This window comes from Stegodyphus dumicola, chromosome 7 (assembly GCF_044657685.1).
Source record: "Stegodyphus dumicola isolate Sdum_Otavi_A_Nest chromosome 7, ASM4465768v1".
Taxonomy (NCBI): domain Eukaryota; kingdom Metazoa; phylum Arthropoda; class Arachnida; order Araneae; family Eresidae; genus Stegodyphus; species Stegodyphus dumicola.
Genome location: NC_140774.1, coordinates 113,249,668 through 113,266,246, shown reverse-complemented (window position 1 = coordinate 113,266,246; position 16,579 = coordinate 113,249,668). Strand labels below are relative to the sequence as shown.

Sequence of the window (16,579 nt, the reverse complement as noted above, 5' to 3'; positions counted from 1 at the left end):
TTTATTAATTTGTAGCTGTCTGCTGGATAGTATACCGTTCTTTGTTAACATTAATTCTACACATTTCATTCGTTTCTTATATGCATGTGTGCTATGTGAATGTAATATGGAGAGGGACAAGAAAACATTAGTCGACAGTTGGTGACAATTAAGCAATCATAACAATTCTTGAACAGCAGCAATTTGTTTTATTACTTCCTTGTACGAAGTAAAAAGGAAGTATTGTAATCGCGAAAAGTTTCAGGCAGCATATTTCAATGAAAATATCCATTTTGACCGCTATCTAATGAAATTTAACGATGTTTTTGCGTGATATCTGTATGTAAGGACAGAATAAAAGACTCTTTTCCTCCAAAAAAATAAAAAACTGCTTTAAAATTAATTCTGAAGAGAATTTTTCATGACGTCTGTACGAACGTATGTACGTACGTACGCACGTATCTCGCATAACTCAAAAACGAGTAGCCTCAGAACGTTGAAATTTTTTATATATGACTGCTGTAATATGTAGATCGCACCTCGTATTTTTGTTGCAATCGGCCGCACCAAACGTATATAAATATATTTATATATATATATATCCACTCTGTCACCCGGTTCATTGATCTCAGTTTCTTTATTCTTATATGTTTGTAAATTGTACATTTTTTGCTTTAAAAATGATTGAATTAAGTTGTTCTTATCTTTCGATTAAGGTTTTTATGCCTTTAGTAAATCTGTATGCAATATTTTTAGAATTATCAACAATTTTAAAGTATAAGCTAAGCCTAATAATGCTTTTTAATGGCGGCCATTGCTTGTTTACATTTGAAACAGCAGAATAGTGGATTTCTTGCCAATCTAGAGAAACGTAGCTTCGCAGCAACAAAGACAACGCCTTCATTTATTATTGCGAATTAAATCATGCTTAATCCTTTCTGGAATTTTTTCGAGGAAATAAGTGTTTAAGATTTACTTCGTAATTTTTAATACAGATATTTTGACTTTTTATGTATTTTTGCCTTGTCGCAAAGTGAGAACTGAATTAATTGAATGAGAAGTACTCAATTGTCTGTGAAAAACTGTTTCTTTTTTGTTTTGTTTGCTGAATTTCTTTTATATATTGTTCTAGCTTTATTATAGTATTTGAATAGACCGTGTGGCAATGATTAGATAATTCTTTAAATGATATAAATTTTGTGCACTCTGAGTTATGATATGAACGAAATATAATACTGTTAAGTGAACCTAGCGCCAGAGTGTCGCTATGGTAAACAAATATATTGAATTTTAAAGAATGCATTTATTCTATTGTGGTTTATGCGCTGTCGGCGAAGTAGATTTAATTCAATCCAATAAGTTTAAATGAAATGCAAGAAAAAATGCGTATAATTTAATATTCTGTACAAGGAAGTCACGTGGTGTACACATCAGATTTTTTAATATCTTAAACGAAACACAGTTATGCACACTTCTGCAACACACTAAATAATTTTCAGAAAAATAAGAGAGGGAAGTTACATTTCACAATCGCTCCCGTACGGAGTTTTTCTATTAATAGTAAACTGCAGTTTTTCAAATAGTAAATCAATAATAATTTTTAAACTGTTCAAATATATTACATATATATGAATGATGATTGCGTTTTTTGTGCTTGCTTTTGGAACTTTTAGCTTTCTTTAAATTCGGAAATTTCTGAACTAGTAAATATTTTATTTCTTTAGACTCGAGATTGACTATCAAAATTCTCAATAATCTCGGGTTAAAAAGGAACATTAATAACAGAATCATTAGTTAAAAAGACCTGCTTTAATTACGGAAGTAAAAAGGAAGGGAAAGAAAAAGGCGAAGAAAAATTATGTAAAATTATTTATTTCTTAAATTACGATTTATTAATTTCTTTTAATTGTTATTTTAATAATTTTAAAAAGTTTTAATGATAAATCTTGTTTAAAAATTATTGCTAGTTTTATCAAAAGTATCTTAATACACATAAACAGTTTATTAATATTTTAGTACAAGTAAATAACTAATAAAAAATAAAGTTAAATTTCGTCTTTTGTTCAATGCCGGTTTTATGCAATGTCTATACCTACGGGTAATTCATTTATGTTACAGAAGAATTCCTTAAAAATAATGAAATCAAAAACACATTTTTTTCATGCAATTTCCAAAATATCATAAATTCAGTGTTATATGTAACTGCAAGCATTTATGTAAATTACTGCTTCCTTTTCTACTACAAATTAGGAAGTTTAATAAATTTGAGTGAAATTTTTTCTCTTAAAAAATAATATTGATTTTATTTATTTAATTATGGCAAGAGATGCTAGCAGTCTCTGTTCTAGTGGGTCTGTATTAGCTAGATACCTCTTCTGTCGAACTTTGCCTCAATCCGATAAAATGAATTTAACTAATATAAAAATATACGCTTTATTTTGAATTAACTCATATGTTATTTTAATTGTACATTATTATGAACATATGTTATGAAAGCAGGTATTTGGTAATCTAAATATTATTTCAATTATTTGAATTAATTAATTGCTGTCCGTAGAAGTCAAAAATCGCAAATTTATCTGCAGAACTCAAATTTATGGTCCTAAATATGTTTATATTTTTTTAATCATTTGCAACTTCAGAGCCTTAAAAGGCTTATGCATTTTTATGCCGTCATGAAGTTTACGCAATATTTGACAACTTCACGACTACTTCGCGGTTCTTTCCTTTACAACCAGATCTCACATGATGTTAAAGGGTTCAAATGCAAACATTTACAGAAAAGTAGATAGAAGAAAATTGTCCAATAGTTATTTTTAAGGAGTTATATGGAAAGAAAATGTGAGAAAAAATATTAAGGAAAAATAGCGTAACGCATCTCATCTGTGAGACATTTATTGAGATATTGGCTTTTTATGAATTTAGATACAACTCTACGTATATTCACTGTAAAGCTAAAGCTATGCGATGTCTTGGACGTAGAGCGCTGTTTATTAAAATATATTATAAATTCATAGTTGTAATTTATTCCAAAAAATATATGAAAAACAATAATAGGTTCAGAAAATTATTTTTAAAATGAAAATAGAACTATTTTGATATTTAATCATTAAATTAGGAAAAAAAACAAATCACATATCAGACGTTATCATAAACAATTTTTCAACTTTTCTTGAAAAAACTTATCCTTTTTTTACCCTTTTTTCTTTTCTCTTTTAATTTTTGGGTTTGAGATATCCATGTAAAATAGCTATTTGGATACTGAATATTTTAATTAAAAGGAAAATTTAACTTTTTTCATTCATGATGTTTCGCTATATATTAAAGATTAAAAAAAAAGAATTCATAATAAAAACATTATAGCGGAGAGTGATTTTCTGGGAAGAGGAATAAAGATTAAAGTGCACAGATGATAAAATGAATCGGAGAAAAACCTTTATTCAAAACGAAAATTTATCCCCGTTATTTGGGTCTTTGAGATTAAAGAGAGTGTATTCATGGTTCCGAATAAATTAATAACTCGGTATGACATACACACGCATAAACAAGAAGAAATAAAAGGGAAAAAATGGAAAAGGAAATTTCTTTACGCATTTTTTTCATTCCCATTTCATTTTAATCTTCATTGAAATTATGATAGGGAGTAGTCGAACTTGATCTTGATAAGAATGCTTTTCAAGTGAACCACCGGGGAAGGGGCGGGGGAAGAATTTCTCGCGCTCCCTCCGTTCCTTATTTTTCTTAATTGCGGTTTTGTTTCTTAAGTTGCAAAAAGCATATTAATTAATATATTTCTATGGCACCGCCATTATTTCGTTAATTATACCTTGAGAAAAAAATGAAATACAGCGAATAAAAATATTCTAAAAAGTATTTTTTGAATTTTAAAGAAGTTTTATTACGCTCTGTGGCCCATTATTTATAGTTTCCAACCATGTCATATTTAATTTTAAAGCTCGATTATCTCACTGAATTGAACTGCTGAAGGAATATTTCTAATATAACATTCGGGAAAAAATGAATATGTTTTGTAGCTATGCAGCACTGCATGAAGATTTTGATAAAGAATTTGTATTGCTTTAATATCCTTCTTGATTTTTTCTAGTTTTCTTGTTAATTCTTCCATTAAAAAACAATGTAAATATTTTCTAAATAATGTTAGTTATAAAATATACTGAATTAGAAAAAAAATTGAAAATTTTTCTTCCTTAACTTAAGTAAAGACAGTTATATTCCTGTAAAGAATTCAAATTAGAAAGTAAATTGGGTAATTTTTAAATATTTTATGCATCATATTTTGAAAATTTTTTAAAAGTCATTGACCTTTTCTTTGTGTTCGTTGCAATTAACATACTTAAAAGTACTTTTTTGTTCTTTCTTCTAATACAACGGTCGGTACTGCCATATACGGCTTGCGTAGGGTAGCTTGCGCTGATGATAACATTCATGTAAATCCTGTCATGTAAATTTTCATTAATAGATTTGAAAATCTAGCTGGCGTTTAATGGCCAGCAATCTATTTTTAATTGGAAAGCTAAGTTAGTTTTAGGCTTGTCTCAAGTTCAAGATATATTTTTAAGATAAATTATTTCTAATTTGAGATTTAAAACAAAAGATGCGCAGCTTTTTATCTGTTGTCAGATTAACGTCACATAATCCGTGGTTAACCCGCGGTCGTCGTTCCCATAATTTTATTTATTAATTGGGAAGCTACTCTATAGCACAATATTATGAAAAAGGTAAATTCATAAAATACAATATTTAAAAATGGTGAAGGTTATGCTTAAACAATGCAGCATTTATATTGAGCTATTATATATGCCAGCATGTGACAATCATATGTCAATTAATGAAATATCATTACATTAATTGTCAATAATGAAACTGCGGTATTGTGAAGATCACCAGATCGTGACACAGAAATGACAAACGAGAAAATGTGGTATGAAAACGAAGCCGACAGATTTAATTCAAAATAGCTTTAAATCGTCGAGTTCCTATAAAATGAAATACTTTGCTTCCTCGGGTGTGTTTCCCCACTTAGCGTTTTAGAGTTAGGTTCTGATTTTTTTTTTTTTTTTTTTTTAAATATTCGCGTAATTTTCATCTTCCTCTACCTCACATAGTTTTTTTTCCTCTGAAGATTAGTTTATTGCTAAATTTTATTCCCTTGATTATTTTTATTTTTATTCATTGTATTCATCTTGTATTTACATTTTTGTATTAGCATTCCATTCATTTTATTTTCCCTTGCATTTATTGTTGAAACACATTTTGCACAGATTCATCTAGCTACTCCACGTGGCCGGTGTTCTTACACTTAAGAAACTCTCCCAACATGTAATTTCATCTTACTTCTCTTACCTACATTCTAGCTCATTGTAGCCCTGTCTACGCCTGATATGTTCGATCTTTCAAAATACGATTCTTTTTTCGTTTCCTTCTCCTTCGTTCTTCCGATGTCCCTCTTGGGAAATGTGGTCAAGATTCATTCAAGGAAAAAGGTGAAGTGCGCAGAACGCACAGTGTCCAGCTCAGTTACTTCAGATAGCAGCTCGATAGCCATCAGAAATTGTAATGTTATTATTAATATATATTCTTATTGGAATGTTTCTCTTAAAGAAATATTACTGTTGTAGTTATCAGTAGTTTTACCCATGAATGCTTTCCATTGGTTATGTTCCCACTGCAACTACGTTTTTCGGAAATTAAATTATTCACATAATTTTACCTTCTCGAGTTTTGAACGATAAATTTAGTTTAAAAAACGGAAAAATCCGTGAGAAAAAACATTATAATCTGGGTGTTCCTATAAAGCGAAACATTCTCTTTTTTATATTAAATAATTGTAAGGCATTTCATGCATTTTAAGCGAATTATTATACATCAGTTATAAATTATAAATCTACAATTTTTCATTCATATTCACTGATAAAGTAAAATATAATTAGATTACATCCTATTTTTATGCATCAATTAGTTGCAGAGTCATTAGTCTTTTTTTTTATGCAAGAGACATGAAAAACGTGCAATGGCTCGAACCTGGACCTCTCGAATGTGCGCCCATTTGATACCGTTACACCACGAAAGCATGCTGAAAAAAGGGAGAAAATACCTTATTAAACTTCCCCTTTTACAGGGCCACTACGGATCAGAGGACCTACTCGCTAAATCCTGGTGTGATGAATTATTGTTTACCAATTTTTTAAGTTCGGGCGCCACTTATAGAGTCATTAGGATTTTTTGTAATGAAGAAGACGTGAAAAATGTGCATTGCCCTGTCCATGACTTGAACCTGGACCTCTCGAATACGTGCCGAATGTGCTACTGTTACACCACGAAGGCATGTTGGAAGGAGGGCGAAAATATCTTATATAAATGAACTATAAAAGTGTTTATTAATGCGTCTGCAAGTAGACAAATGAAATAATGTGCTACCGCTATTTTCAACATACCATTATTTTTGGAGGGGGTTTCAGTCCGGGATTTGATAATTTGAAAGTTAAATATTTAATTCCGTAGATGATTTATAATTCGCTTTCTTCGAATATTTCTATCTAGGATCTTGGAGATATTTTATCTTCTGGAGATTTCTATGCAACATTCTAGGTTAAATCTAATGACTTGCAACAACATTTAAAAACCTGTCGATCTGAAATGTATAGCATCTGTAGGTTTTTTTATCGCATAAGATGATGTCGATGCAATTAAAGGTAGATTGCAAGTCATCTTACAGAAGAGAGAATAAACTTACGCATCGATATACGTAGTAGAATTATGTAAATATTTTTTATTATTAATTTTATAATATTTTCTTCTTCAAATTCTCATTCTGTTAAGAATATAATATGTAACATAAAAATTATGTAAATCAAAATATAACTATCAGCTATCATTTTATCGGCAGTAGGGTATTAAGGTTAAGTGCCTGGAGGACTAAAATGTTGCAAGGATTTAATGGTTAACATAACTTGCAAACTCTTAGGGTTCAAGACGCAAATATATTTACTGCTTCAGTTTATGATTGAAATGAATTATTCTAAAACATAGTCATATTTTATATCATATAGGTTCAGCTCTAATTGAAACTACGATTCATCAAGACGGTGTTATTGAAGTGGAAACTCCCTGGAATCAAGGTCTTGTTTGGGAATCAGTTCCTCATCCAGTCCTTATGGGTACTTTACCCGTTCAAGCTGGCATGTTTCCAGTACCCCTGAGACTCACATCTTTTGACGGAGAAGAGAAAAGCACGGTATCTTCCTGGAACTATGACATCAAGTTCAACAGAAAGGATAAAGAAAAGACTATAGCGGCTCTGGAAAGGATCTTAGTGGTAAATTTTTACATTTATTTCATCATTTAATTTAACAAATGGGATTGTTAAATAATTATTTCTATACGCATCTGATTGAAATGCTTTGTGTGATAATCAATCGAAATTGTTTAAAGTTCAGTATTAGACAGCCCATTTTCAATGGCATCAGTCATTTAACATTTAAATATTAGGTAAGAATAGCATGCCATATATAGTAAACTGAAACAAAGAAGAATGGATATTAAAAACGAGAATTGGTACAATATTGGCAAATACTAATAAGAGGCATTAAAAGTTTTGGTGGTACATAGTTGTCCTTTACTAATAAATTATTTACAATTGTATTTGTTTAGAAACATATTTCACCAAGATGGTGCTTTTGAGGTAAAAACTATAATCATAGTCTTCGTTTACAAAAACCCATGGTTAAAGAAAGTCATTAAATCCGAAATGCATCCTACTAGTATTTGCATACATTATGCTCATTACTAATGTTCATGCATTCTCCATTTCCGTATATGTTCACCATAATTTATTAATATTACTTTAATATTTAAAAATATATGGTGCATTAAATTATTTATTCGAGCTTTAAAGATACTTGCAAATGAACCAAAAAAACATGTTTATAATCATAAACACTCTAACATTTTTTGTATAAGATTTATGCCAATACCTTTTGGATTTTCTTAGCAATATTAGTAATACAAGTGTAACCTATGATTTTTTTACAGTTTATTACAACATACTTTAATATTCTAATGAATCCGATCTCTCCTGATATAATGATTATTTAACGCTTTCGAATTTTTTCTGTCGTAATTTGGAGCATTCATTGATGATTTTCATAACGTAAATTATCATAAAAATATTAATCAAAATTCGGGTGAAATAATTCCTATCCATATTAAGAATGTGTTTCATTTACATTAGACGAAAAGGGAAATTTCTTGAATTTAGATTATCACAAATACATTCACATAAACTGATGCCCTTTTTCAATGCATGTCCATTGCAATGATTACAACGGAATTGATGGTTCAGTGTTCCATTCCTGGCATTTTTACTACATATCCACACACATTCTCATGATCCATTGCTACTATTGCGAAGACAGCATCAAAAGAGACCTAGAGCAAATATGAAAGAACTTATTCTTTTGCAAAAGATTATTCTTTTGCTTGTGAAACTAATGGAAAAACACTCCCAAGTAAACCATCATTTCCAAGTAAACAATGAACCACGTTCCTTCTACTGCACGCATTTCTTGCCACTTTCTGCTTCTAACCATTTTAAATCAAGTCAGGCATTTTAACTATGCTTCCAAGTTCACAGAATGTGATGCTATGACATTCTTGATTTAAGTATGAAAATTTATTACCTAGTTGCCTTCAGATAATATCCGCCAGATATCATACACGTGCTTCACTAGTTATGACACTAATAGAAGCTTTGATGAAATTCATCTTTTGGTATGGTACATAGACTGGCTGTCGCATCATTTTAGATAGCATCAACTGTCTGAAAATTTTGATCCCGTAGAACCTTCTTCATGAGAAAAAGCCACATGTTCAAATGTAACAAATTAACTGGTTGTAATATGACAGGGTTGTATTTCTAATCAAAGATACTCATCTTTCTTTGTTCATGCTCCCTTTTCTTAAAGTAAAGATGCTTTAACTCCTTTTGTACAACAATGCGAATCATGCTATCTCGAATAATGCTATTCCATACTTTCTGCTATAGAAAATTTGCTAACATCCTCCGGCTCGCAAGTTCAATAATTACAAGTTTTAGTAATTTCACGTAATTCTTCCGCCAAAAGTTTTGAAATATGACTATTAACCGTGCCATTTCGGTGCTTGTTTGTTATAAGGAAACACGAATTTGAATACTTTTGATATGTGTAGTTAAAATTGCATTGAACTTCCTTCCACAAACGAGTGAACATCATTATCACTCCAGCTGCAAGCCATGAATTTCAGTAGAGTTTTTAAGGATGAGTTGAAAAGTGAGATACGGTGGAGGGTGAACATTAAACTCTGGATGTTCGAAACCCGTAAAAGGCAATGAGAATACTCAAACTAAATCCACTCGAAATTCATGAAATGTATTCGGGGAGAAATTCATTTCAACAATAACAATGGAAGCGGAAAGAAAAGTAATTCTCGAAATGCAGATCTTGAAAAAGAAGTAAAATGTTGGGAAAAAAAGTAAGGGGGTTGAAATTGAAAGGGATAAAGTTTTCCCTCTCTCTCTCTTTCACTCCCAAAGTTTGAACTGCTAAACTGAGCGTGAAACAATAAGTGCCGATGGAAGTGTTTCCGAGCGTAGTCAAACGTAACAGAAGCAATTTTTATTTTTTCTTCGTTGCGTCAGCAATGGTGATTTCTACACGAAAAATGTTGAAGTTGGAGAACCACCGAAGCAATATTTTTTATATTTTTGTATGTTTGCTTTTATTTATATTCCTTTTCTGGAAAAAATGTAGCTTTGAATATAGGACGAAGAGAAATGATTGATTGATATGCTTATTGTGCGATATGCAACAGAATTTGACTGAGTATAATGTCAAGTATCAGGTATCATTGCCTGAAGAAAAGTCATGATTCAGCAGCAAATTGTACTACCAAAACGAAATTTTGATAGCATATCAAACGAATATTAATAAATATTTAGTGACTTTTTATTGATATGAAATAACCTACATTTAAAATACTTAAAGAATATTTGAGTTTGTTTGCTGCGGGATTAATGCTTTGACTGATTTTGTAGCTGCTTTAGTGTATATCATTCAAATTTTTGTTCTCATGAGCGAAAATTACGAAGTTGAAGAAATGCAGTTAGGAATTTATTTCAACAACAGAAGTATATATTTTGAAAACTGTTGTTTCATACCTGTCACTTCTAAAGTTCAATTTAAAATATATTAATCTTGGAATGTAAAATTTTGCATCAATCAAAAATAAACAGATTAAATTTGAAATACTTATTTTCAAAATGATGTTCCGCTTTTGGCTCAAAACCGCTTCGTGGTGCATGCTGTCCAAAAAGAAATATTTTGAAAAAGGATTTCTTAGAAATAATATATTTTAGAAAATATATCTTTGGTTTTATGCGTTAGAAAAAAGAAAATTACTGTATGAAACGAAAACTAACTAAAGTACCAACTAAAACCTACCTAAATCCAACTCTCGAGAACTTCAGTGTTATTTCAAAGCAGTGTTTTTTTTTTTTTTTTTAATCTGTTTTGCTCCAAGCACAACTTTCATTATTTATAGAAGATCATCCCTCCGTTCTAAAATTAGGAAAAAGTATAAATTTGTTTAGAATTAGATTATTCTTTAAACGGCACTTCAGGAAGCAGGTGGAGTCAGGGTGACTACATTCTACCCCTGGAACTATGAAATTCCGTCTTTGTTGAGAATCCCTACTTTAAAGCTTTGATGAGAGATATTGCCTGTAGCTATCTGTGATAATACAAATACAGAAGCAAGTAAGAACTTAAACTAAAAAGGTAAAAACTGAGAACGATATAGTGTCCAAACTTTGTAAAAGTATGTGAAATGAATGTTTTTAATTCTTTATACTTCCTTCCCATCTCAATCACGCATTCTTCCATGAAATACATGGGCACGACAACAACAATAACATTTAAAGCACAGACAAAAGAAGAGGCAAAACCTAGACCAGCCCAAACCTGGTGATGAAATTTAATTCATCACTTTAAGTTAAAGCTCTGTCGTACAGAGATGATAGGAGTTTGTAGCGGAAGGGCATAAAATAGAGTATGTTAGATAGTAATAGGGTCTTCTGTGTGCCACATTATATGCTGAGCACTGCATCATACGAGAACACGGGAGGAATGGGCGTTGATGAGCTACGAAAAACAAAAAAAGAGACGGCTCTTATAAAATTATAATACCAAATTCCTAATAAGTATTTTACTTTCTGTAAAAAAATAATAATTGTAAATGAACGAAAAAAAATAATAAAAGTATCTTTAAAGAAAGGGTATTAATAATAACAAAATAACACAGAAATACATGAACTAACTTGTAACTTTAATTATGCAACAGAATTAATGCCGAAATATGCCACATATAATATCCATTCATCTTTCACATCAGTTTATATTCTTCTAAGATATTGTTTCTCAAATTACAGTGTATGTATCACTAATGGTACATTGCATAATTTTTGAAAGCAAAATATTAACACAAAAATTTTAAGGCATGTGAAATGTTGCCCTTTTGGTACATAGACTGATAAAATATGATGGTATATAGGTTTTTAACTGTAATTTATGTTCTACGAGATTTTAAAGCCGAAAGATAATTTTTCAAAAAACGTTTTACATAATGTTTAGGAATAAATTATTTTAAAAATTTCGTTTCAAGAAGATTACCATTACATCTTAAATATTTATTATAAACAGTATGTTACTGAAGACAGACGGTAATAGAATCCGTTTATATTTTAAGTTAACCATAACGCTTCTGACTGAATTTAAACGAAACTAGACCAAACCCCAATTCTTTGGTAGAAAAGTTTTAACATTGAAAATATGATCATGAGAATCAAACCGTGTGTTTTCCTTGTGATTTCCTTAGGATAAATAAAGAAACAAAGGGTGAAAGAAGACAACCAGCTTGCAAATTAGAGACACATTTAGACAGGACTAACGGGGGACTTCTAAGGCTCACTCTAGGAATGTCTTCCATCCACTTAAAGATTGACTTGGGAAAGAGACTACTAATGCATCTTGGTGACTCATTATCGTCCTCCTTCTTTAGTCTGAGCGCCAGATAAGAAACTACACTCATGTCCATAAATTAAGGATAATGCAAAATCAGGCAAAGGAAGACATGGAAGCAAAACAAATTGGACTTATTTGTAAAGCTTATTTATTAAACAAAAGGTAAAGAGCAAAAAAAGATGCTATATGTTTGATATTATTAAAAATTAGCGATTTTTTCTCCATGGAGCAAATTACAAAAAAAAAAAAAAAAAAAAAACTATTTACAAAAAACCAATATTACATGGTTGGTATGATTGTTAATACATTGTATGTCTCCCAGACGATGCAATGCAGTCCGTACAACGCCTAGGCATGCTGAGTATCAAATTATCGATCTGATCTTGGGGGATATTACACGACTCAAAAAACAATGCTCTCCGAAGTTTCGGTAGACATGTAGGAGGAGGTTGACGGGCTGCAACTCGTCGACCAAACATGTCCCACACGTGCTCTACTGGATTCAAGTCCGGTGAGAATGCCGGCCAGCCCATACGGGTGATATCCTCCGATTGAAGGCATTCGCTTACGATGTTTGCACGGTGAGGACGGGCGTTGTCATCCATAAACACAAATTGTGCACCCATGGCGCCCCGAAACAAACGTACATGTTGTTCCAGAATGACGTTCCGATAGATTTGGCTTGTCATGGTTCCAATTTGAACATGCAGGTCAGTTCTGGAGCCAGAATGTGGAGAATAATTCCACCCCAAACGAGCCCTCATGCATCACCGTAACGGTGTCGTTCAATGATGTTTTCTTGGTGGTAACGGGTACCTGGAGCTCTCCATATGAAAGTCCGGCGAGAATCAGACTGCAAGCTAAACCTGGACTCGTCGGAAAACATCACACAAGCCTACTGTTGCGGTGTCCACAATGCATGCTCTCTACTCCAGGCTAACCGCAGGCGACAGTGAATTGCAGTAAGTGGAACGCGTCTGACAGGTCTACGAGCATATATTCCAATCTGCCCTAAGCATCTGTACACAGTCTGCTTTGAAATTGTCGTACCAGTGGCTGAAGAGAGCTGACAAGACAGTTCTGAGGCTGTGCTCCGCCTGTTTTTTTTGGCAGTAACTGCCAAATACCGGTCCTCATTCGGCGTTATAACTCTGGGTCTACCTGTGCTGTAACGTTTACTCACATTACCATCATCTTGGAATCGTTGCCAAAGCCTGGAGATGACTCTCTGGGCAATTCCAAGTTCGTCTGATACTTCTAGTTGGGTACGCCCACTTCCAGACGGTCGATAATTCTACCACGTAAAATATCATCCAAATGCGTCCTTTGTGTCGTAACTATTCGGTTATTGCACTGTAATGCTTATAAAGCGCCTGCGAACAATTTTACTTCTTTGCATGTATTCCTTATATATCACTCTCTTACACTCTCGTCATTGTGACGTACCATCGGTGTCATCTGGTTACTTCCTAAAATTTGCATATGATTCTTGAAGATGTGTGTAGTGATTTTACAGGTGATATATTTATTTTAGAGTTCGATTTCCGAATTATCCTTTATTGACTCCGAATTATCCTTAATTTATGGACATGAGTGTATATAACAAAAAATAAGAGAAATTCAGGAATGAGAAATATTGAAATATTCACTGTGTTCTTGCTGTATATATTGAACTGGAGTCTTCAGTTTGTTCAGTTAGTAAACTGAGCAGCACAGCATATAAGAAGGATATTATATAATTCGCTTTAGCAGCTGCAACCTTCTTATTCCCATGCAACCTTTTGACCACTGCTAGACGATCATCCATCCTCATTGCTTTCTAAAACTCAAAAACTTCTTATATATTTATGAAGTTACTTTATTAATATTACTTATTAATTAAACTAAAAAAAGCATAGAGAATGTTGATAAACACCAAAAAATTGAATAAAAATATTTTTTTTTATGTTCATTAAATAAAACTAAATATTTAACAGTTAATAACGTAGTGACTATATTCTTCCCCCTGAAATTATGAAATTCCGCCTTTCCTCCGACTGGGAACCTCTACTCTACAGAATTATATTGCTTATATATTTTCCTTTTATTGTGTGATTGTAGCTTCATTAACTAATAATGTGCCATCGCTTTGTAGAAAGTTACAGAATTAGCAAAATATTCAATATAAAGTCCTGAAAATTTATCTAAGAGCACAACAAAATAGTTCAAGTAAGCTCCATATTTTATTTACATATTTATTATTAATCAGAGTATAATCTACATATATATCTATATAATGAGTTTTTTATTTAAGAGCGCTACTTACTTCACTGAAAAATTAATGCGAACATTTTAGATAAGTTTACCAAACCAGTTTTTCCTAATTTATTATCGTATTTATGAATATCTTTCATAGCTATGTGAACATTATATCATATTTATTGAAACATTATTTTATGTAAGCAAGTGCAGCATTTACAAAATCAATGGACATAATATCCATTTGCATGGATGTTTTGAAAAGCACAACCGCTGAGAAATTTCCATTTTAAATGACACAAAATCTATTTAGAATAAATGTTTCATGAAATATTTCTGCACCTTGATAAAAAAAAAAAAAAAAAAAAAAAAAAGATTCTATTCCCAAATTTAAGATCTGCTCTAGATGTTAGTTTATTGAAATTATGGCAAAGCACACTACGGCTATTTGCCTAAAGGGAGGGATACTTTCGTCGAGGAATTTCTACGGAAAACTGACTCGCATACATGCTACACACGGGGAAAACCGCGAAAACGCGTATGCAACAAACCCGTTCACGTGGAATCGAACCCTGGTTGGAACTACTAGTGTTCAGCGACTTAAGCGCTCGGCCGCTAGTGGGCAGTATCAGAATCATTAATTATTTTTCATGGGAAAAATTAATATCCTTTCTGTTTTGTTCGTTAATGTATTCAAAATGAACTTAATGTATTAAAAATTAACAACGTACTATGGGCATTAAAATTAGTGATATAAGTGATGAAATAAAAATAGCTACAGGCCATTTCGCGTACAGGAAAGGATTAACCAGTAAAAAAATACTTCGTTCAATTTTGCAAGCATGTTGTAAACGCTAATCGAAGCTAAAATCCTTTTACCAAAACTTAGGCAACTTAGGTTTGATCTTTTCCTATTGAATTAGTGATATATGCTTCCACTTTCAAGAATAAATATATTAAGCTGTTCTATATAATAAATATTTCATGTTTTAATTTATCTAAATCAGTTTAGTATTCCTTATACGTTGTATGATTTTATTACATTTTTATTATTTATGCTATTACCATCTATGCTTTGCCGCTGTTTATTTAATGAAATGTGGTCCATATAAAAGGTAATTTTTATTCAGACAGTAAATTCAGACCAATTATTTGGAAGAAATATCCACTACACGGAGTCGAACATGTAAAATTCTACTTTCCTTGGCAATTATATCTGCAAAAATAAACTCGTTAAGAAAACTTTAATCATACTTGAAACATTTCCCCCCTATTGAAACAAAAGATCCAATTTTCTTACAACTATCAGAACCCTTATGATTGGTCAAGTGATCCCAACAGCCTTCCCTAACAGGCTTCTTCTCATGAAGGACTATTTTTTTTCTTTCTAAATTCATTTTTCTTTACCATGGTAACCACGTACTTCTTTTTTGTTCTTCATATTTTTCAGCAACATAATAGGAAATGAAATATTTCGTGGTAATGAGGGCTTTGCGGTTTTATCTCCTCTTGTTTCATACTTTTATTTTTGTGGCGCTGGAAACTTAAGTACTAAAAAAGTGTGAGGATTTGATGCGAAATAGAAAGGCATCAAAATTCTTTCCTCAACGTAACGCTTTTGTAAAAATTATAATAGTTAGTGTACTTCGGAATGTCTACTTCTTTCACAGAACTTTGGAAAAATGTATCAGCTTCAGGTAAAACGAAAATAAATACAATACAATTACCTACGTTTTAAGCTTTGTAGATTTGCTAAATAATCTTATTATATTAAAAAAATTAAAGACAATTGTAACTAATGATAGAAATAAATGAATAAATTACCATTAGTTCTTAATGTATGAGAGCATTTATCAAAGTTACCGAGATTAAAATGTTTAAATTACCTAAGCATAATTAATTAATATTCGAACTACCTTTTTTCTGTTTTTAATATTTTGCGTGCACTGTTATTTTCCTTCCAGTCCTAAATTCTCAGACGTAATTCGTTGTTGCTTAACAAGTAAATCATAGGTTCGAAAATCTGAGCCGACAATTTTTAAAAACACCAACATTTATTTTCACATTTCTAATTCTACAAAATCTTAAGTGCAACTAACTATCAAAAAGAAAAGCAGACGTAGACGTAATGATGCATCATCTGGGCACGTGATCCTCGTGACAGACGAATTCTTTAGGGTTGCCACAGAAAGGCAGTGTGTCGCCACAATTCTCCCACCTTTTGAGTGGATGGCTATACACTCAAAACATAAAACTTACATCAATATAAGTGATGGTTATATAAC

General features: G+C 31.6%; 1 protein-coding gene across 2 annotated transcripts in view; it reads left to right on the top strand.

Moving 5' to 3' along the window:
• Window positions 1-16,579, top strand: part of LOC118183119 (teneurin-a-like) — a 1,514,249-nt gene that overhangs the window by 1,420,152 nt on the left and 77,518 nt on the right. For both annotated transcript variants that reach the window (XM_085820731.1, XM_085820730.1), the window contains one exon: window positions 7,050-7,315. In XM_085820731.1, coding sequence (XP_085676857.1) covers window positions 7,050-7,315 — 266 coding nt within the window. The remainder of the gene's footprint in view (window positions 1-7,049; window positions 7,316-16,579) is intronic.